This window comes from Lynx canadensis, chromosome D2 (assembly GCF_007474595.2).
Source record: "Lynx canadensis isolate LIC74 chromosome D2, mLynCan4.pri.v2, whole genome shotgun sequence".
NCBI lineage: Eukaryota > Metazoa > Chordata > Mammalia > Carnivora > Felidae > Lynx > Lynx canadensis.
Genome location: NC_044313.2, coordinates 15343723 through 15367515, shown reverse-complemented (window position 1 = coordinate 15367515; position 23793 = coordinate 15343723). Strand labels below are relative to the sequence as shown.

Genomic DNA, 23793 nt, shown 5'->3' with positions numbered 1-23793 from the left:
TGACATTTTGCACAAAACACTATTTTGTCCTTCAAGTTAACATTTTCTTCTCTCTTACAAATTCTGACATTTGTGGTAAATATCAAGCTATTAATCTCCTTCTGTATCCAAAGGCATTTAATGCAGCTTTCTTCATCCAATCATAAACTCAAAATGTTGATCATTATTATTAGTTAATGAAAAATATAGCATATCTTAAATTCAAATTTTAGATTTTAGACATGTTTTCAATATGAATTTGCAATGTAAGATCAAATGATCAAAATATAATATCATCATTGTTGCCATAGTTTCAGCTAACTCTGTTTCTTAGCATGTCACTAAATTGGAGGCTTTTTAAAAACATGAGAAAAATTAAGATATTATGAGATTTTCCCGTTTTCCCATAATTAATCTCTTAATTTTGAATAAATTTCTTTGAATAATTATTAGATATCTTAAATAACATCCTTATAGAAAAAGGAATTTCGGTGGTGCATTTATGCTGGCTAAAGTTTAAAACTAACTTTAAATGCACCTTGAGTAAACTTGTCATGTTTTTCATGGGAATGACCACAGAACCAAAATAGAACATATTGATTATCTTCAAAGGGCCATGTTCTATCAATGGCATCAACCAATAGAAATCTTTCCAATTAGACCATTATAGAATTTAGGGTCAGAAATATTCTGTATCCTCAGGAGATATACTCTCAGGGACACTACAAATTTAGGGTGTTGTTACTGTTATTGATTTGACTCACTGTTTTTTAAATAAAATTGGCTAAATGATCACTCTTTTAAGGCAGTCTAATTTTTTTGGGGGGGTTTAAAAAATAATGTTTCACGTAATGCAACCTATATTGGATAAGGAGATTGTAGTCTGATCTAATTCACCTGAGAGAAATTTATAGAAACCAACATAGTTAAGAATAGTTAAAGATGTTTACTGTTGAAATTAAGAAGCTGCGGTAAAAATACATAGCAAGAAATCATTTTTGATATCTCGGTTCCAAAATATTGTAGCTAAAATTGTAAATGGTAGATCTTATAAAATTTTTCTTTGATTAAAAATAAAGAAAAATTTTTACACAAGGATCACATTTTATGAAACTCCTGAACTTTATAATAAATGGCAATTTTATAAGTAAAAATAGTATTTTTGAACTTTATAATAAATGGCAATTTTATAAGTAAAAATAGTATTTTATGATCTGTAATTAGTAGGCAATTATAATCTGTATGAATACTGATTTATGAAAGAAATTTAAATGAATAAAAACTTTAAAACTGTTTTTCAGAATAACATCTGTACCAGCTTCCTCTCATGGATCTTAAGACTATATGAAGTCCTAAGAATACTCTTTTGTTAAATTTTGCTTTTAAATGTATTCATTTTTTCAACCACACTCAGGTATCACCTCACGCCAGTCAGAGTGGCCAAAATGAACAAATCAGGAGACTATAGATGCTGGAGAGGATGTGGAGAAACGGGAACCCTCTTGCACTGTTGGTGGGAATGCAAATTGGTGCAGCCGCTCTGGAAAGCAGTGTGGAGGTTCCTCAGAAAATTAAAAATAGACCTACCCTATGACCCAGCAATAGCACTGCTAGGAATTTACCCAAGGGATACAGGAGTACTGATGCATAGGGGCACTTGTACCCCAATGTTCATAGCAGCACTCTCAACAATAGCCAAATTATGGAAAGAGCCTAAATGTCCATCAACTGATGAATGGATAAAGAAATTGTGGTTTATATACACAATGGAATACTACGTGGCAATGAGAAAGAATGAAATATGGCCTTTTGTAGCAACGTGGATGGAACTGGAGAGTGTAATGCTAAGTGAAATAAGCCATACAGAGAAAGACAGATACCATATGGTTTCACTCTTATGTGGATCCTGAGAAACTCAACAGGAACCCATGGGGGAGGGGAAGGAAAAAAAAAAAAAAAGAGGTTAGAGTGGGAGAGAGCCAAAGCATAAGAGACTGTTAAAAACTGATGGGGCGCCTGGGTGGCGCAGTCGGTTAAGTGTCCGACTTCAGCCAGGTCACGATCTCGCGGTCCGTGAGTTCGAGCCCCGCGTCAGGCTCTGGGCTGATGGCTCAGAGCCTGGAGCCTGTTTCCGATTCTGTGTCTCCCTCTCTCTCTGCCCCTCCCCCGTTCATGCTCTGTCTCTCTCTGTCCCAAAAATAAATAAACGTTGAAAAAAAAATTAAAAAAAAAAAACAAAAAACTGAGAACCTACTGAGGGTTGATGGGGGGGGGGAGGGAGGGGAGGGTGGGTGATGGGTATTGAGGAGGGCACCTGTTGGGATGAGCACTGGGTGTTGTATGGAAACCAATTTGTCAATAAATTTCATATATAAAAAAAAAAAAGAAAAAAAATAAATGTATTCATTTTTTCAGCAAAGTTTTATTAAGTGCTTGCTAGGTACCAAATGCTATTCTAGGTACTGGAACAGGGTTATGAACAAGATGAACAAGGCTGCTCTTCTCACAGAGCTTACGTTTTAGTGGAGAAAGACATTTTAACTAATGATTTAATTAATGATTATAACTTGTAAAATAAGATAGTTTCAGATTGAAGTCTAGAAGAAATAAGTTCACACAAGAGTCTGGAGTAAGGGAGACGGCACCTACTTCAGAGAGTGTTTGAGAGAAGTGTGGTATTTGGGGTCTTATCTGGATGATACAGAGTCAGCCACATGAAGATCTGTTGCTCAACTTCACTTAGAATGGTTCTCCCTCGGTTTATCCTTATTCCTTTCCCTGTGGGCCTTCCAGGTTCATTGAAAGGATCCTGGAGCTGCTGGATTCTGTTCTAGATAGAGAAAAACCCAGGACAGCAAGATGCATCTGAACCTAATGCTGTGTTTCATATTTTTCTGCTACCCCTCCCTTTCCTCCTGTCGCTTCCCAGCACTTTTGCACACTTTTACACACCAAGGAGTGATTTCTTGTCTTACATACGTTAGTATAAAAACTAGGATACGTTTTATTTTTTTAATTTTTTTTTCAACGTTTATTTATTTTTGGGACAGAGAGAAACAGAGCATGAACAGGGGAGGGGCAGAGAGAGAGGGAGACACAGAATCGGAAACAGGCTCCAGGCTCTGAGCCATCAGCCCAGAGCCTGACGCGGGGCTCGAACTCACGGACCGCGAGATCGTGACCTGGCTGAAGTCGGACGCTTAACCGACTGCGCCACCCAGGCGCCCCTAGGATACGTTTTAAAACTGAAGTATAGTTGACATGCAATGTTACCAAAATATAGGATGCTTTTAATGTTTTTTCCCCCATTAGCACTTAACCAAGTTCTAATACACTATGTAGTTATTATTACTGTTTTTGTCCTCCCTCACCAACACCATTAAGAATTTTGATGTTATTTTTCACTGATGCATCCAAGGACTCGGTGTGGCATTCAGAATGTAGTAGATACTAAGTGAAATATGCGATGGATGAATAAATTGGCTCCTCCTATGAGGGGATCTGCTTGACTTAGAGTCTGCTTGGCTTTGTTCACCAATGATATCAAATGCTCCTTGGATCTGCCTTCCATTTCTAGAATCAGTCCAATGTCATTATTAAGCCTGTGGCTACGTGTGAGCTGTCTGACAGTGTTTTCCATAGGCTGTGTCCTGTAGAATTTCCTGTAGAAAGTCTCAGGGGGAGCAACCTTTTGAAAGATTTGCACAGTGCTTGGTAATGCTGACTTCCCTTTTGAACAGACAATACGGGATACTTTCAACTTGAGGCAGAAGCACCCCGATGATACGCTGAGTACAGAGATCGCTTCTGCCAAGTCTGCATTTCCTCTTGGGCGCATTTATGTGAACAGATATGTTACTTTAGGGTCTCTCTTGCTTCTGTTTTTAAGGCAGTTTGTATTTCAGATACACTTTCTGACACAGACCTCCGCCATCAATTTTTTATCCCATCATTATGCTCCTCATTGTGAAAGGTAGTAGAGTGTTGTCTGTAACAAAAGTTGGTCAGGGTCTTTACTTCAGTACTTTACTTCATGTTCAAGCATTACACTGTCACCTAATTTGTGAAGAAATGCAGCTATTGTTTCGGCATATTGGAAAATGTGTTAATTTGGCAAGTCTAGGTGTCTCATCACCCCGTTAGTGGAATCCCAGATTATCCTCTACAGACAAGCTGGAGTCAAAATATTAGTCATATTTCTTGTGAAAGCTTTTTCTTCTTTTCTATTAATAGGTATAGGTAGATAATATAGTTGAAGTTTTGAAATGTTTTAGTGCTTTAGTTCATGATTGTAACTTGTAGGTCCTTCCTTTAATTCCTGCTTTATTTAGTCAGACATTCTTTGGGAAAATGTAGAATATTGTAGATATTTTCATGTGTATTAGTGTTTTGTTTACTTGTCTTAAAAATATTTTTGTTCCAAGGTACTTAATAATGCAGGCCCAGAAAGGACAAGTTCTGTTCCCAACTTATTCTTACGGACAGTCACCTGGGAAGAAAATTCATTTGTAATTTTTCCATTAAAAGATATTTTTTCTTAAATTTTTTAAGACATTTTCACCTATAACCAATCTCCTACAGCAATTATCTTTCCTCAGTCTCTGTATAAGTGCTTTGTAATTCTTCAAATGCTTAGAAGTTTTTTGGAAATGAATGCCACTATATTTAAAACATCTTGTATACACCACAAATGTAACCATCTTCTCAACTGACTATAATTCTTTATTTTATATAAGAAATACTGATACTCCTTATTTAGATTGCCATTTAAATTCCTTGGTGTTATTTCTTTGCACTGAAAGCTGGATAATTGTAAGGCTCATCTCTTTTGTATTCCTTTACCTGATGGATTATATCTTCCTCTGCCTTTTGTCCAATGTCTAAAATTTATTTTCAAAACTTTGTATAGTTTTCTAGTTGTTTAAGGAAGTAGAGATATTCCTTTTACTCCATTTTTACTGGAAGTGAAAATTCACTGCCATGGTTTTGAATGATTTTCATAAAAGATTGTTAAAGGAAAAAGAGATTTCAGTACCTTGATGGTTTAGATTCAGCTGTCTTGGAAAATTCATTTATGTTGACCATCTCTTCTATACATGATGTAAAAGTATAATAATATTTATTATACCTTCTACATAGCAGATATTATGGCAAGAATTTTATTTTTATTAATTCAGTTAATCTTTCCTCTAGCACTATGAAGTAGGTACTTTTATTTTGACCTTTCACATATGGGACAGCTGAGACACAAATAAGTTAGTTTTCCAAAATATTTACACCTAGTAAGTGGAAAGGTAGATTTCAAAACCAGAAATTCTCCATTTAGATACTGCATTATTGACTAATATACTATACAGTACTTCCTGAGTATTGTGTTACAGTATATGTTAGCAGAAATGTAGAACAACTTTAGTTTATTGACTAGTTTCACCTCTCAAAATTCATTTCTTTCTTTTTTTTCTTTTTTTTTTTTTTTTATGTTTACTTGTTTAAGAGAGACAGAGACAGTGCAAGCAGGGGGTGGGCAGAGAGACAGGGAGAATCCCAAGCAGGTTTTGCACTGTCAGCACAGAGCCCGACTCCAAGCTTGAAGTCACGAAACTATGAGATCATGACCTGAGCCAAAATCAAGAGTCAGAAGCTTAACTGACTAAGCCACCCAGGCACCCCTCAAAATTCGTTTCTTAATAACATGAAAGTATAAAATGAAGTGACATATGTTATTTTCTGAGTAGAATATGGCAAAATAGTTGTATGCACACATATAGCTTGTCTTGACAAAAATATATGGGAGGAGGGCGCCTGGGTGACTCAGTGGCTTAAGTACCCGACTCGATTTTGGCTCAGGTCATGATCTCACTGTGTGTGAGCTTAAGCCCCATGTCAGGTTTTGTGCTGAGAACATGGAACCTGCTTAGGATTTTCTTTCTCCCTCTCTCTGCTCCTCCCCTACATGCTGTCTCTCAAAATAAATAAACTTAAAATATATATATGTGTGTGTCTTTGTATGTATATATACATATAAATATATACATAAAGATAAATTCTCCATATCCTTAACAGAGTTGAGATTTATTTTTTTGGCTTATAAGCAATTATTACCTGTACTGATACAAACTGTGATCATTATTAAATGTAGAAACTCATTTACATGTTTTAGTTACGCACATTTTTTTTTTTTAATTTTTTTTTCAACGTTTATTATTTTTGGGACAGAGAGAAACAGAGCATGAACGGGGGAGGGGCAGAGAGAGAGGGAGACACAGAATCGGAAACAGGCTCCAGGCTCTGAGCCATCAGCCCAGAGCCTGACGCGGGGCTCGAACTCACGGACCGCGAGATCGTGACCTGGCTGAAGTCGGACGCTTAACCGACTGCGCCACCCAGGCGCCCCTAGTTACGCACATTTAATGTCAGAATTGCACATGAAACTTAGCATACATTCTTGAAGTAATTTCATAATAGTTTTTAAAATCATTTAATGTAATAGCCTATGTAAAGGCCATCATTGTCGGTTGTTGACTTTATTAGATGTTCTAGATGAAGTTTTGATTTCAGCATATGTGATTTATAGTATAATGATACAAATCTTTTGATGATTTAAAAATACTGTATTTACAAATGCCATGAAACTCACCACAGATATTGGAGAACAACATAGATTAAGTTTCAAACTTTCTTTTATTTTGATCTTGCAGATTGCATTCTCACAACACAACACAATCATGGATCTTGTGCAGTTTTTTGTCACCTTCTTCAGGTAATTTGCTTTTACTGACTTCAAATTTATTAAACCTGTACTGATAATGTTCTATCAACCTGTTTGGTAATTTATCAAGTCTTTAACCTTAAAACATCAATGCTATGTCTTGAATAGCTTCATATACTTAAATATATAACAGAGCAGAAGAACCATACTTGAAATGTACTTTTCAAGATTATTTTGCTGTTGGACTATATAATTGCTAATGGAATCATTGGAAAGAAGATAACTTTGTGTTCCTGTCACATAAGTAATTAAAGCCTACTTTACTTAATGAAATTAGCAGCATAGTCACCATATTGATTAGGTACATCTCCTACTGTTAATTCAATTATTTGTCAGGTAATTATCATATGTGCTTAGCAATGTGCTAAAAATCTGTAGAGAGTACATTTTCTGTCCTCAGTGAGCTTCTAATCTGGAAATACTAAATACAACTTTGAACAGAGCATCATCCCTAAAATATTAGTTATTTGAGATATTAGCAGTAAGTTCATAAAAACGTTTCCATGATTAAACAAGTTTGGAAAATACGGCTCTTTTAGTTTGTAACTGACATTACTTCTACTGACATTGCAAGAATTTTTTTTTCCTTAGAGATCTTAATGTGCTAATTTGCTATGTATCTTTCTAAAAAGAAGGTAGAGCTTGTAGCACTTCATAAAATGTGAAAACTCTTTTTGGGGAGCATCTATTATTAATTCCATGGGATGTAAATAAAGAAACCTTGGATTGGGAGAAAAATTGAGTCAGTGATAGGATATCTGTGTTATGGCATCTTAGATCATCTGTAGAGGAAGGGATATTGTTTTTGTTAATACGATTATTATATGTACAGGTTGTGCTGGTGCGCTGGGTCCTTCATGCAAATTAGACAATTTTGGCAGACATAGTCCTACAACATGGCATACAACTTTACCGAGTGCAGTATGAATTTTGACTCTACTCACCAAGTTGGCCAGACTGCCTTATGCAGTGAAACCTGTACAACCAGTTCCTTGATATGGTTGATATGCTAAGCACTTTCTTAAATGCCAGAGTAACCATTATTGGTTATGTTGTCCAGACACCCCTCCAATACTTAAATTCCTAAAGCCTTTCTCATAGGGAAGGGCCGGATAGCAAATATTTCAGGATTTGTGGGCTGTACTGTCTCTGTTGCATGGATGCAAACATTCTGCTACAGTACTAAACTGACATAGCCAATAAGGAAACAAATGGGAGTGGCTCTGTTCCAATAAACCTTTATTACAAAAGCAGCTGGTGGGCTGAATTCTGCCTGCGGACATAATTTGCCCAACCCCTCATCCAGCTTATGCCCAAATGCCTTTAATGACGAAAATGCATCATCTCCTGAGATAACATTTTCTATCTTCAGATAACTAATTGTCCTTTGTAATTGAGATGAAATCTGTCTCCCCATAATACCACTTCTCATTCATACATACGGTCCAACACATAGCAAGTCTAATCTCTCTTCTGCATTTATAGCCCTTCAGTTTTCTAAACTCTTTTTTCCAATTTACATATTCCCTATGTGTCCAGTTCTGTTGTCAAAACCTTTGCTACATCGGTCACTTTGCCCTGAAAACAATCATGTTTGTCTATGTCCCTTTAAAAGTTGTAATTTCCAGAATTTAACAGTATAAACATATTTATCACTAACACGTGTGCCTACTTAAAATTTTCCCCTTAAAAATGAAATAAGAAAGTGTCTTAAATATATTAATGTTTTATGACTTTGTATTTCTGAGTATAAAAGGATTTTAGGGCTATTAACTAAGTTACAGTGTGTTTTGGGAAAGTATTAGAAGTTATAATCAAACAAGCATTATTTACTGCATCAAAATAAAACTTTTTCCATGCAGAAGGGCGTGAATAGAAATATACAGAAAAGTTCAGCTCTGTATAAAAATTCACAAAGTTGATATATGTAAATTATTTAAGTGTTTAGGGTTTAGCTTTTGAATTTGTATGCATATTTAAGTTCAATAGCCTTTTTATTAAGTAAAATAAGGCTAGTGTTAATGTGTACCATGTCTTAGAGATGATCCTATTTATTATGTTGTCATCATGGGCAAAGTGAAATAAAATATTCTAACTGTTGTGTGAGATAAAATATATTTGATGTGTTTTTTTTGTCATTTAAATTTCTTTCAGTAGTGAAATGTAAATTAGTTTTAAAATCTTATTGTTAAGAAAAAACATGGACAGAATATTTTAAAGTTTTTTTTTTTTTTTTTTTTTTTTTTTAAATAAAGCCACTGCTAAATTTTAAAAGAGAGCTTTCAACAGGTCAGCATTTCTGGACAATCTTCAATCAGGCCGCTGTTATTGCTATTGCTGTTTCTAACTGAGTTACTGAAATAGCAGAGGTGAATGTGCCAGCTTTTCAGTTTAGCCATGATTCTATGAAGGCCAGTTCTCAAACTCTGTCAGTTTTTACCTTTATGTTAGGCATAGTTCTGATGGTAAGTATAATTGGGCAAGTACTAGGGAGATCATTTATAGGCATAGCCTGGCTCTGATCTTAGCTTTCTATACTATCATAAGTAGGTCTTAGTTAGTAGGTGGAAATCTCAGTCCTTTCTTATATAGAATTAAAGGATTTTGTTGTTGTGAGAGTCTGTAGTATAACATAATGAAGGATTAGAAAACTGAAAGGCATTATTTTAAGAATAAATGTTTTTTTCTGGTATGTGAAAGAGAAAAGTAAGTCTTTGTGAATCTGAAAAGTCTAAATGATTTATTGTAAAAGAAGTTAAGCCTGGTAAATTCAATGGAGATATAGTAGGCCCCTGTACCATTTAGATATACTGATATACTGCCCCGTACCATTTAGAATTTTAATGGTGGTGCATATTTTCACTCTCCCACTGGGATGATATAATGCTATTGATTTACCATCTTAACCAGATGGAGGGTAGTTTTAAAGGTTGCCACTCAGTCTTTCCCACTCTGATAGATACTACCCCCCAGACCAGGGACACAATGTAGAGGTTACTCTAACCTGTGTTCTAATTATATATTTTAAAACTGAGGAAATTATTACTGGGTGGATCCATAGACACAGTTGGCCCACTGTGAGCCAGAAGTTAGCCAGAATTTATTACATGACCTCTAAAGACACCCCAAATCTAACAAGGGGTCATCATGACATTTTAGTCCTTGAGTATCTAGAGTATCATCTCTCAACCTATGTCTGATAGTAATCAAAATATCTGTTTATTCCTTGTGAATTATATATGTAACCATGTATATATGCCTGTATGTAATTGTATACCCAAATATACACAAATAGAAAGATCATACAAAGGTCCCTTTGAGGATCATTTTATACACTTTTCAAGATGTTTCAAGATGTCCTTTCTTCTATGGACCCAGCCACCTCTTCTCTCCATGGGGTTCTGGATTTGTAAATTAGCTCATCTGGAAACTGAGCAGAGGGTCATGATTTTTCTATTGGGGCAACAATTCTTAGCCTGTGTTTCTTCATTCTTACTTAAAATAAAACTAAATGTTAAATAGCACCAGTTGTTGGCTGTCCACCTAGTTTTCCCCCTGAGGATACCATACATTCTTAATCATCTTCCCAGCTCTTTGTGGGCTAACCCCTTGGCTGCTCCAACAGACTTATTGACCATTATGGTAATTGTGGGCCATGGATTCCCTGACACCTGGTACCTTTTACTTTGGGTCCCCATTACTTAATGCCTACCCCAGACTGCCTCTCCTGATGTCAGCTCTAGTCTGTAGAAGAAAGCCACCACTGAACTTCTTAGTGAAGCAGATGTTCCCTCATCATTATATTCCTTCTGTAATAGCCTTGGTGAGTGGTGTGCCTATGGAACACAGTCTACTAGTAGTTCTTCTGGTCTTACATAATTATCGCATTCTAGAACATTTTCCTCTGTCAACTTCTTGTTCCCTTTCCCTTCCAGCTGCTTGGGCAACTCAGGTGTTTCCATTACACTTTCAATTGGCCATTGTTTTTTCCAGGCTTCTAAGAGTCACTCCATCCTCAAGAGTCCTCAGTGGGATATTATATCTCCTGTGGTCCTGAGAATATATCCCTAAATTCATGAATTCTTGCTTGGTCTAGTCTTTACCTGCCATCTCTCTTGATTAGACACCACCAAAATCCAGTTCCATCATGCTCCCCTCGTTCCTGCCAGTACATTCTAGGTTATTCTTATAGCTCTTTCAAGTGTATAATACCTTCCCTTTCTTATCAGGCCAAGATGTATTATGCTGTCATTATACTCTAGTTATCTGTCTGGCAAGCAGGAGAGGAGGTGATGGCAGCTTGGTAAGGGATGTGGTTATTGCTCTGTACCAGGGAAGGGATTTGTAGAACAACAGAAGTTTCCTTAGAAGCCCTCATTTAGATATATCATTCTAAATATTCCTATCCCATATTTTAAGGACTAGGTTTTCCCAACCATGGCCCTTGTCTTTGCATGAGATAACTGTTCTGGCTGAACATTCGATCATCTCTGGGGCTCTGCAACTCTAACAACGAGATCATTATCCTGCTGATCATCCATATTGGCTTTTCCAATGTCAAAGAAAAGGGCTTCATTTAAAGCTATAAAAGAAACTCTCTAGCTTTTATATTTAGTTACTAATATTTGTAATGGCCTTCAGTCTCTCATTATCACACTGCACGTATTAATACAACTTAGCAGCAATCAGCCAACCCACACTCTTTTGAAGATGTTTCCCTACATCCCCACTGGTGAAGCTTTAGCAATGGAAGCATTCTTTCACCACCCTACTAACATTGATGATGTTCTTTTAGCCTGCCAAGGAAGGAGGGAGACAGTTCCAAATCCCCTTTTTACCTCCTGATTACCCAGATAAATCTTCAGAGAAGCAGACCCAAGATGGGATTAAATATGCAGTAAAGCATTAGGGAAACTCCTGCAGAGGAAAGAGCAGGGGAGAAGGTGACGGATCTTCTAGACCACAATGCTGAACTGACCTTTGTGAAGTGGAACAGGAAGAAAAGGTAGTTGAGTGAAAGAGCCTGAGATTTCAGTGCACTCTGCAAGCCAAATCACTCATCAGAGGAGTTCTGCATCTCCCAGTATCACCCTTTGACTAAGGATGGTGGGGGCCTTTGATTAATTGTGCTCTTTGTAGTCAGGGATCAGTGAGGCACATTTTAACAGTTGGCACAATAGATTTGTCTGTTACTTGAAGGTTTGGTAGAACTGCCCTGTAAAACCATATGAATTTTGGTAAGGTTTTTAAATTTGTTTTTGTATGCTTTGAATTTTAGATTTTGCAGTTTCTCATGAAATTTCATTAGTATTTACATCTCAGGTTTTCTATTTTTTCTTGATGTATTGATAATTTTGTTTAAGGAAATTGTCCACTTTATTTTCAGAATTTATTGGCATATATTTCCTAATTAATATTCCAGAACTTATGTTAGAATTATGTCTCCCTTTTCATTGTGAATTATGCCTCTTTTTACATTCATTTTTTTTCTTGATAAGCCATTTAGAACTTGACAGTGTTGGGAGTCCTTTAAAAACTACATTTCATGGCTTCGTTCCATGTTTTATTGTTTTCTAGTTCATTATTTTCATTGTTTTCTGCTTATGTTTCTATCTACTTTTATGGAGTTGCTGTATTATTTTTCCAAATTTTTTATTTAAACATGTAATCAAGCTTATTAATTCTAGTTATATGGTTCTAATATATGCATTTAGGTGTACCACTTTTTAAAATATTGTTTCAGCTGCATTCCATGGAGTTTAATATATAGCACTTTTATTAACTGTAATTCAAAGTATTTTCTAATTTCTTTTATGATTTCCACATGAATTATTTAGAAGTCTGTCCTTGAATTTCCAAATGTGTAGGATTTTTTCAGTGTGTCTTTTTTACTGGCTTTTCTTCAGTCAGTGAAAGACCTTTATGATACTTCTGTATTTCTTCAATTTTTTTCTGTTTTCAAAGATACGATCAACATTTGTAAATGTTCCACCTGCTTGATATAATGGAGTTTTTCAGATCATTGGAGTCAGTATAGTATAGATGCCCATTAGAATAAACTTAGTATTTTTCCCATATGTTCTTTTTCAATGTTCATGTTCCATCTACATATTATTAAGTGAGATTTAGTGCTATTTCACTCTGTTACTTGTACATGTTTGTCAACTTGGTCTTCATATTTTTTTCATTTTAATATTATGGTTTTAGGGGCAGACAATCTAGAGTTATTATTTTTTTCTTAAGAATTATTGTTTTTCTCTCAATTTTTTTATTAGGATAAAATACACATAAATTTGCCATCTTAACCATTTTTTAAGTGAACAGTTTTAGTGATAATAAGTACATCATATATTATGCAGCTATCACCAATTTTCCATCTCCAGAACTCTTTTTATCTTACAAAACTGAAACTCTATGCCATTAAATAATAATTTCCCATCTCCTTTCCTTCAACCCCTGACAGTTAGCATTTAGCCTTCTGTCTCTGTGATTTTTGACTACTCCAGTACATTATATAAGTGGTATCATGTAGTATTTATCTTTTTGTTACTGGTTTATTTCTCTTAGCATTATGTTCTCAAGATCATCCATATTGTAACAACTATCAGAATTTCCTTCCTTTACAAGGCTGAATAATATTCCATTGTATGTATATACCATCATCTGTTGATGGACACTTGAGCTGTTTCTGTCTTTTAGCTATTGTGAATAATGTTGTTATGATCATGAGTGTACAAACATGGTACTCAAGACCTTGCTTTCTGTTCCTTTATGTTTTTAATTTTTTGAGGAACCTTCCTCCCGTTTTCCACAGCAGTTGTACCATTTTAAAATCTTACCAACAGTGCACAGGGGTTCCAATTTTTCTGTATTCTTACCAGCACTTATAATTTTTTATGTTCGTTTTGATGGTAGCCATCCTAATGTGTGTGAGGTAGTATCTTATTGCAGTTTTGATTTGCATTTCCCTAATGATTAGTAATGTTTAGCATGCTTTTGTGTGCTTGCCAGTTGTATATCTTCTTTGTAAAAAAATTGTTCAAATCTTTTGCCCATTTTTGAATCAGGTTCTTTGTTTTGTTTATTTTGTTGTTGTTGTTTGTTGAATGGTGGGAGCTCCCTATACATCCTGGATATTAATCTCTGATAATTAATCAGATACATGATTTTCATTATTTCCTCCCACTACGTATCTTGCTTTTCACTCTATTGATAGGTTCTGTTGGTGTATAGAAGTTTTTATTGTGAAGTCCATTTTGTCTATTTTTTCTGTTGTTGCCTATGTCTTTGTGTCATATCCAATCATTGCCAAACCAATGTCTTACAGCTTTTGTCCTATATTTTCTTCTAAGAGTTTTATAGTTTTAGCTATTGTGTTTCAGGTCATTGATCCATTTTGCATTCATTTTTTTGTGTGTGTGTTTGTGGTATTAGGTAAGGGTCTAACTAGTCTTTTGCATTTGATTTCAGTGCAGTTTTCTCAGCATTATTTGTTGAAAAGATGGTCCCATCTTCATAGGATGGTCTTGCGCTCTTATCACAAGAGTATTTTATCTGATATGTGGAGGTTTATTTCCGAGCTTTTTATTGTATTCCATTGGCCTACATGTCTATGTTTATGCTGGTGCCACACTGGTTTGATTATTATAGTTTTGTTGTAAGTTTTGAAGTCAAGAAGTATGACTCCTCCAACTTTGTTCTTTTTTCAAGATTTTTTTTTTCTTTTTGTCAATTTTTTTCTTTGCTATCTATGGTCCTTGAGGTTCCATATGAATTTTAGGATGAATTTTTCATTTCTGAAAAAAAAGTTGTTGGGATTTTGATAGGGGATTGTATTGTATGTGTAATTTGCTTGGATAGTGTCAACATCTTGAAGGTATTTAGTCTTCAAATCCATGAATGTGAAATGTCTTTCCATTTACTTGTCTTTAATATATTTTCAGCAATATTTTGTAGTTTTTATTGTACAAGTCTTTCACTTCCTTGATTAATTCCCAAGTATTTTATCCTTTTTGATGCTATTGTAAATGGAGGTGTTTAGTTAATTTCTTTTCAGAAATTAGTGTATAGAACTGCAGCACATTTTTTTATATATATATGAAATTTATTGACAAATTGGTTTCCATACAACACCCAGTGCTCATCCCAAAGGTGCCCTCCTCAATACCCATCACCCCCCCCCCCCCCCCCCCCCCCCCCCCTCCACCCCCCGTTTTTTCTCCGTTTTTTACAGTCTCTTTTTCTTTTGCTCTCTCCCACTCTAACCTCTTTTTTTTTTTTTTCCTTCCCCTCCCCCATGGGTTCCTGTTAAGTTTCTCAGGATCCACATAAGAGTGAAACCATATGGTATCTGTCTTTCTCTGTATGGCTTATTCACTTAGTATCACACTCTCCAGATCATCCACGTTGCTACAAAAGGCCATATTTCATTTTTTCTCATTGCCACATAGTATTCCATTGTGTATATAAACCACAATTTCTTTATCCATTCATCAGTTGATGGACATTTAGGCCCTTTCCATAATTTGGCTATTGTTGAGAGTGCTGCTATGAACATTGGGGTACAAGTGCCCCTATGCATCAGTACTCCTGTATCCCTTGGATAAATTCCTAGCAGTTGCAGCACATTTTTATGTTGACTTTGTGTCCTGCTACTTTGCTGCATTTGTTTATTAATTCTAATTTTTTTGTGTTTGTGGAACTTTTAGGGTTTCCTACATATAAGGTCCTATTATTTGCAAACATATAATTTTACTTCTTCTTTTCCAATTTGGGTGACTTTTATTTCTTTTTCTTGTCAATTGCTCTATCCACTACCACATTGAATAGAAGTGGCAGAAGCAGGTATCTTCTTCCTGATTTTAGAGGAAAAGCTTTTAATCTTTCACCACTAAGTATGATTTAGACGCTGCAGCAAATTATCCAGAAGATCTAGCTAAGATAGGTAACAAAGATGGCTACACTAAACGACAGATTTTCAGTGTAGATGAAACAGCCTTAGATTGGTAGAAGATGCCATCTAGGACTTTCATAGCTGGAAAGAATAAGTTAATCAATGCCTGGCTTCAAAGATTCAAAGGACAGGCTGACTCTTTTGTTAAGGCTAATATAGCTAGTGACTTTAAGTTGAAGGCTGTAAATATCCATGTTTTTTAAATCTCCCACTGATTTCTACTGTAAAACCTGGATAAAATCTAGGGGCAGCTATTTGATAATTCTGAAAAGTAAGTATCAGCAGGAAGATCAGAGAAGACCAGAATTGAAAGTGCCCCTGAACTGTTTGGGAATTTACTGTTACTTTCCCTTGGTATCCCCTGACTTGAAACTAAATGCAGGCTGAAAACTCAGAGTGACTACTGAGATCTAGACAAGAAACATTCTGGAAATACCCCCTAGTTCTGAGTTATGGTGTAGAAAAGGAAACTCTTTTAAGTTTATTTATTTATTTTGAGAGGGGGGTGTGGAGGGCCAGAGAGAGAGGGAGAAAGAGGATCCCAAGCAGGCTCTGTGCTGTCAGCCCCAACGTGGGCTCAAACCCAAGAACTGTGAGATCATGACCTGAAGCAAAGTCAAACGAGTCCAATGTTTAATGAACTGAATCACCCAGATGCCCCTGCAAAGGAAACTCTTAAAGCTCAGAGTGAGTAGTGGAGAACCCCCTTCCATTTTTTCCTCTTTGTCCTTAATTCACTCACCCCCGATCCCAAGCAGCCTTGCAGGAATAACATTGGCTGCAGCAAAATTGGCTAGGAATGAGAAGCTGGAAGAGCCAAATCTCAGAGGGAGAGGAATCTTCCTTAATATAAGGTAGAGTTGTGGTTACAAGAGGGCCAAGACAAACGCCATTGCTTTTTCCTTTTCTCTGTCCTCCTAGCACAGAATGTGGCACCATCACAGAACTGGGCAGTTTCTGGGCAGAGGATAAAAAGTGGAGCCCAGGGAACCAGAAAGGATCTGGGAAATAACAAAAAGAAAAAAAAGCCATCCCCTAAGTTGTTTATGAATTTCTGGGACTTATGAGGCTATGATCCTAATTAGCATACCAAAGAATCTGAGACTGAGCTGGTGGTTAGAACTGGGTTTAGGCCCCAGACTGAACCTGAAGGACAGACTCAAACAGCCCTGAAAATGCTTCTGAGCTTCCAGTGCGTTGTAACCACAGCCTACAGATGGGCTGAAACAAAGTATTGTTATAGGGAGTATCAACATTCCCAGTAGAATACAAACTTCAGCAAGTAGAGAGGGCTGTGACAGAAGTGGACCATTCTTAAGTTTTGTTAGCAAGTCAAGGAATGCCAATGTTTATTGCTCAACCTAATTTTCATCAGGGAATACAAATTAAAACCACAGTATAATTCTACTTCCCATTTACCTATTACAGTGGCTAAAACAAACAAATAAACAAACAAACAAAAAACAAAGCAAAGCAAAAACAAGAACCAAATGTTGGAGAGGGTGCTGGCACTCTCCACACTTTTGATAGGCTAGGAACTGGGGCAACAACTGAAAACAAGCTGACACTGCACCCTGAAGTGGAATCCATTCCATCAAAAGCCATGCAAAAATAGCTATAGCAGTGTGTTTTAAATAGCCAAAACCTGAGAATATCTCAAATACCCAAAAATAATGGAATGGAGAATATAGCCGTATAAAGGAAAAAATACGGGGTAACAGAAAAAAAAAACAAACTAATCCTACAAGAACAATATAGATGTCACTCCAAACAATAGTGTTGAACAAAGGAAGCCAGAAACAAAAGAACAAATACTGTAGGATTTCATTTGTATGAAGTTCAGAAATAGGTAGAACCAAACTATGGTATTAAAAATCAGCATGAGAGCTATCTTTGAGGAGGAAGGAATGGGTAAATTACTATTGTTTTATTGGGATGGGATGTTGGTTACATGGGTATATTACCTTTGTGATAATTCACTGAGCTGTGTGCTTGTGATATTTCTGTGTATGCTATGTTCTAGAAAACTAGAACTGATGGTCTAGAAGAGTTTTTTTTAAGAAGAGCATTTCCTACTTTTGAAATATTAAGGAAATCTTATAATTAAAACATTTACCCTAACCACATGCTTTCATTAAGGTGTGCTTTAAATAAAAATTGGGTGTAGAAAAGAGCATTTGTATACATTGACCATTAATCAATTTCTGTTGTAAGTTTGGGAGATTAAGGTATTATCCAGGTAGATTATTCGTAACAGGAGGATCTTCCTTACGAGATGTTGTTTCTCCCTACCTTATGTAAACTATTTCAAGGAAGGATTTATCAAAGACGCTCTGTACATTTGTAAATCTGTTAGCAGTTTGGAGGGAGTTCATTTGGGTATTTTCCTATGAGTTTTACATAAATGATATCTAAAGTATATTTTATGGATTATTTCTCAGCCTTCATTTAACTCCTTCCATATGGGTATACAGCAATGAATTTGAGTGGGATTGATCCCTCACTAGCTTCACAGGTGGCCTAAAGCCAGTTAGTGCCTAGCTTCAATAGGCATGTGATAGGTGAAGAGTAGCCATGTGTAATGAATGGTATGTAATGGGAGTCCTGGAATTCCTGCATCCGTTTGTGTTCCTAAGAGGGAAACAGGCCTGAGGCCAGAGCTGATGCACAGTAGAGTGTATAGTTGGAGAATCAGAGAGCAATGTAGCCACCGTGCCGATCAGTCCAAACCTGGCAGTTATTTTTTTCCTTCTGACCTTGAGGAGTGGCTTAGTCGGCTTGGCTGCCGTACCGCAGACAGAGTGGCTTTAACACCAGAAAATTTTAAATCCTACAGTCCTGCTGGCTGGGAAGTCCAAGATTTGAGTGCGAGTATTGTTGGTTTCTGGTGTGAGAATTCTTGGTTTGCAGATGGCTGTGTTCTTGCTGTGCATTCACATCGCTTTTCCTCAATGCAAGGAGATGGAGAGAAAATGCCAGCTCTCTGGGGTCTCTTTTTATAAGGACACTAATTCTGTTGGTTCAGAATTCCTCCCTTATGACCTGATTTAACCTCAGTTACAACCCAAAGTCCCTATTTTCAAATATAATCACTTTCAGGTTTAGGGTTTCAACATATGAATTTTGGAGGAATACAATTCATCCGTCATATTCTGCCTGTGGCCTCCCATAATCATGTCCTTTTTGCATGCGAAATACATCCACTCCATCCCAACAATCTCAAAAGCCTTAACTCATTCCTACATCAGCTCTAAAGTTTTAAAGTCTGAAGCCTCATGTAAATACCATCTATATCAGATATGGATGAGATTTAGGATACATTTCATCCTGAGGCAATATTTTCTCTACCTGTGAACCAGTAAAACCAGACAATTTATATGATTCCAAAATACCATGGTTGGGTCGGCATTCTCAATTCTTAAGGGAGATATCTGAAGAAGAAAGGGGGAACTGGTCCCAAGCAAGTCTAAAACCTAGCAAAGCAAATTCCACCAAATGTTAAAGATTTGAGAATAATCCTCTTTGGTTCAGTGCCCTTCGTCCAGATACACTGGGGTGGCAGTGTCACCACACAGCTCTACTGAGTGGCCCCGCCTTCTTAGCATTGTGAGGTGGCCCTGCCCCTGCAGCACTGTGCTGCAGCTTTATCCCCCTTTATCCCTAGATGGTGGCATCTTGGTCCCCACAGAGGTCCCACCCTTGAAAATTAAGGAACAACCAACTAGTCTTGCCCTGATGATCTCTTACTTAACTTTAGGATCACTCCCTTTTCTTAAAGGGTAAAGCACATTCCCAACTGAATAAATATCTACATGGTCCCAATCTGTAGAATCCAAGAAGCCTGACACCCTTCTTTCATTCCTTTTTGTTTTCTCTGCCCCCTTTAGTTCACACTCACAGTGTCTCTGCTGGTAAAATCTCATCTCTATTCCTGGTTCTGCTGAGATGGCTGATTAAGTCCCTGAATCATACCCATGATCTCTTTTTTATAAATGGTTGCTCAGCTACACCCTTTAATGTTATCTTCAGAACATGATTTTTCAGATTTTGCAATATGGTTTAAGCTGAGAATTTTCCAAACCTCCAAGTTCTTGTTCCTTTTTTTCTAGACAGTTCCTTCTCCAACTCATCTCTCTTCTTGCATTTAGCTATAAGCCATGAGGAGATCCAAAGCTCTGTCTTCAGTACTCTGCTTAGAAGTATTCTCTGCTGATGTCCAGTTTTATAGCTTGTAAATTCTACCTTCCACAAAACACTGGAACACAATTCAGCTAAGTTCTTTGCCATTTTATAACAAGGATGGCCTTTCCTCCAGTTCCTATTAACATGTTGCTTATTTCTATCTGAGATTTTACCGGAATGGTCTTTAACATCTGTATGTATGTATATCAACATTCTGTTTGTGATCATTTATGCATTCTCTAAGAAGAGAGACCTTCTCCCTAGCTGTACTTGATTCTTTCTGAGCTCTCTCCAGAATTGCTTTTAATATCATCCATTTCTTCCAACAGTCTCTTCATAGAAATCAAGGCTTTTTCTCGCATGCTCCTCAGATTTCCCCCAGCCTCTACCCATTACTCAGTTCCAGGGCTGCTTCCACATTTATAGACATTTGTTACAAGCAGCACCCACTTCCTGGTACCCAAATCTGCCTCTGCGCATGCTGCCATACAAAATACTACACAGACTAGTGACTTAAACCATAGAAATTTATTATCTCACAGTCCGGGGGGCTGAGGAGTCCAAGCTCAGGGTGCTGCAGTGGTTGGTTTCTGATGTAGGCTTCCTCTTGGCTTACCAATGGCCACTTTCTCACTGTGTGCTCACATGGCCTTTCTTCAGTGTGTGCACAATGGAAGAAGAGGGAGAGGAAGGCTGGGAGGGGGGTGAGAAGGAGGAAGAGAGAGAGGGGGAGAGAGAAAGATAAAAGAAAAGGAAAAGAAAAGAGAAGAGAAGAACAAAAAAGGAAACAGCAAGCTCTCTGGGTATCTTCTTATAAGAACACTAATCCTGGGGCACCTGGGTGGCTCAGTTGGTTGACCATTTCTGACCAATTTCTGCTCAGGTCATGATCTCACAGTTCGTTTCTTCAAGCCCTGCATGGGGGCTCTGGGCTGACAGCATGGAACATGCTTGGGATTTCTCTCTCCCTTTCTTTCTCTGCCCCTCCCTGGCTTGCTTTCTCTATTTCTTTTAAAAAATAAAATAAATAAATAAATAAGCATCATTTTTTTTTAATTTAAAGAAAATTGAAAACAAAATACTGTTGAATCAGGACCCTACCCTAATGACCTCATTTAACCTGATTACCTCCTAAATTACTTATCTCTAAAATATAGTCACATTGGATATTGGACTTCAGCATAGGAATTTTGGGAGAACACAATTTATTTTCATAGCAGGAAGTGTAAAATCCATTTAGTCCTGATATTGTTTATACCATTTTGTGTTAGATTTCTGTCTCTTGCCTTTGAAATCATCTTGGCTGACAATGCATCCTAAGGTATAATTAACTCTTGCTTAACAATCCTTAGAAAATTCGTAACAATTTATTGCAATGAACACATTGTTTTTCCACCTTACCCACTAGACCTTGTTGATTTTTCATCTTTGCCAATCTAATAACTAAAACAAATAATTTTTTAAATATGGAGTTTTTATTGCATTCTAAGTTAGCAATTTACTTTGTTAATATTTTAGTTGATAAGAAGAAACATCTTTCAAGTGTTAGGAAGGTATTTTTAAAACCCTTGAAAGATATTTTCTGGAATAGCAGTTATTAGGAGGTAAATTACTTTTTAAAATAATATGTTTCTATATTTCAAAACAATTCCCTAGTTTGTAGCATTTTTCAGTGGAATAAAAGATTAATATGCCCAAACCATCTTTTAAAATATGTATTTAAGACTTGAATTTTATGATCAATTAACCTCAAATTGCTATAAAATAGTGACAATATTATCTCTTTTTGCATTTGGCCAACTAGATTACCACCAGAGGATATTTCTTTGTCACTAGAAACCTGCTTTACAATATAACCTTATACCACACTGTGTTACATTTATTGAATTCTTTTTAATTTTCACTAAATGAGAATACCTAATGAGTTCCATGGTTTTTCATATTAAGAATCCTTTCCATAATGACCATTTTATGAAGGTTAAAATCAAATTATTGAAATATTTCTCCATAAGTTCCTACGCTTCTCTTTTTTATTCCTGTAGCTCATGCACTTGCCTTTTTATATTTCTTTTCATTTCTGTTTTTTTTTTTTTTCTATTTCCATTAGGATTTTACTAAAGGGTGTTGAACCTTTCAGATCTTCTTGCCTTATTATACAGCAGACTTTATTAAGAAATGAATGCCCAATTATTCCTGCGTGCCCCCCCAACCCATGTCTATACTAAGGAGCAATATGAGCTATTGTATAATATGAAAGAAAAAAGAAGATGTGAAAGAAAGCAGTGAAACTAGTTTTTCTCTGGCCAAAGTGCCACATAGTAGATTAAGGGATGCTAATACTTGATGTTACCCATTAAGACCTTTGAGTTAAAAGATATATTAGGGAAAAGCTAATTAGACCAGATAAACCCAGAAATCTTAGTCACTTGATTTAATAAAAGTCTGTTTCTCACTCACTGAGCATCCATTGGGCACAAGGAAACCAGTGGAAAGAACAGGGCGGTGTGCAGGGCACTGCTCTATCAAGTAATGAAGATTGATGGAAATTTTGTCATTCTAAGATTTCCAGGATTGTCAGTATGGACTAGGGTTTTTTGATAGTCACAAAAGAATGAGTTTTCAACAATGCGGGGTAAATCTGTCAAGAATCTTTGTTTTTATGGTCCCTTTAAAAAGGGACTATAACTTTTATTTGCAGTTTGGTTTATTAGAAATAAAAAAAAAAATATTTGTAAATATTTCCTTGCTATAGGGATTAAAATGCCAAATAGGACATCTAATATCAGAAACAATTACAGATTTTTCAATCTATTGAAGAATGAATTTCATTCATTTAACAAAAACTTAATGACAACTACTATAGGCCAGGAACTGAGGTATATTTCACTAGGTTTCTAATATTTATTGGAGATTATTAAAATTTTGTTAAAACTTTATTGTTTTGCCTATTTGTTGACATCATCTTGGTTTTATTATTTTTTCATGTTTATTTTCGAGAGAGAGAGAGACACACAGAGTGTGAGTGGGATGGGGGTGGGAGTGGGGGTGTGCAAAGAGAGACAGAGACTCAGAATCCTAAGCAGTTTCCAGGCTCTGACCTGTCAGTACAGAGCCTGAGGCGGGGCTCGAACTCAGAGGCTGAGCTGTGAGATTAGGATCTGATCCAAAGTTGGAGGCTTAACTGACTGAGCCACCCAGACGCCCCTTGGCACAGGGATTCTGAAGTTAAATGTGTTTTTACATTTTAGCTGAAAAGAAATGGTGAATCAAAAGAAGTTGGGAGAAAGGGAGAACTTGCAATTTAAGACTTTTGTTAACTTAGGCAACTTATTTAGAGTCTCTATGACTTAGCTCTCTTATCTTTAAATAAGTTCATAACAGTATACGTGGTATATCATGTGTGATTGTGGTAATTAAATAATCCATGTAAAACACATAACTGTACTTGGTACATATTACTCAATGGATGTTTGTGTCTTTTATTATTATGAATTTTATTCATGAGTTCAGATTGGGCACAGTATATTGGAGGTGATATATCTCATGTTAAAGGACTCAAATTCAGATAAATGGATTCTTAGTCTTTACTTTTTACTACCACATTTTAACAGTTACAGTGTTAATCTGGGATACAACAATGGCAATAATTCAGACTAGAACAGGGTTTCATGGCACTATTGGAATATTAAGATGGGAAAATCTTTGTTATGGGGGAGGGGGGGCGACTTGTGTTTTGTAAGGCATTTACCAGCATCCCACTAGATGTCCACCAAATGGTGAAACCAAAATGTCTCCAGACACTACCAAATATCTTCTGGAGTACAAAACTTTTCTGACTGAGAACTAGTGAACTAGAAGGAATCCTGTAGGCTTCTTCAAATATATAAAGAAGTTTTAACATATAACCCAG

The 23793-nt window shown here is 36.4% G+C and overlaps 1 protein-coding gene across 1 annotated transcript in view; it reads left to right on the top strand.

Moving 5' to 3' along the window:
* The window catches only part of ATRNL1 (attractin like 1), a 789020-nt gene that overhangs the window by 349512 nt on the left and 415715 nt on the right, over positions 1-23793 (top strand). Inside the window, exon 26 of the mRNA XM_030334763.1 lies at positions 6678-6739. Coding sequence (XP_030190623.1) covers positions 6678-6739 — 62 coding nt within the window. The remainder of the gene's footprint in view (positions 1-6677; positions 6740-23793) is intronic.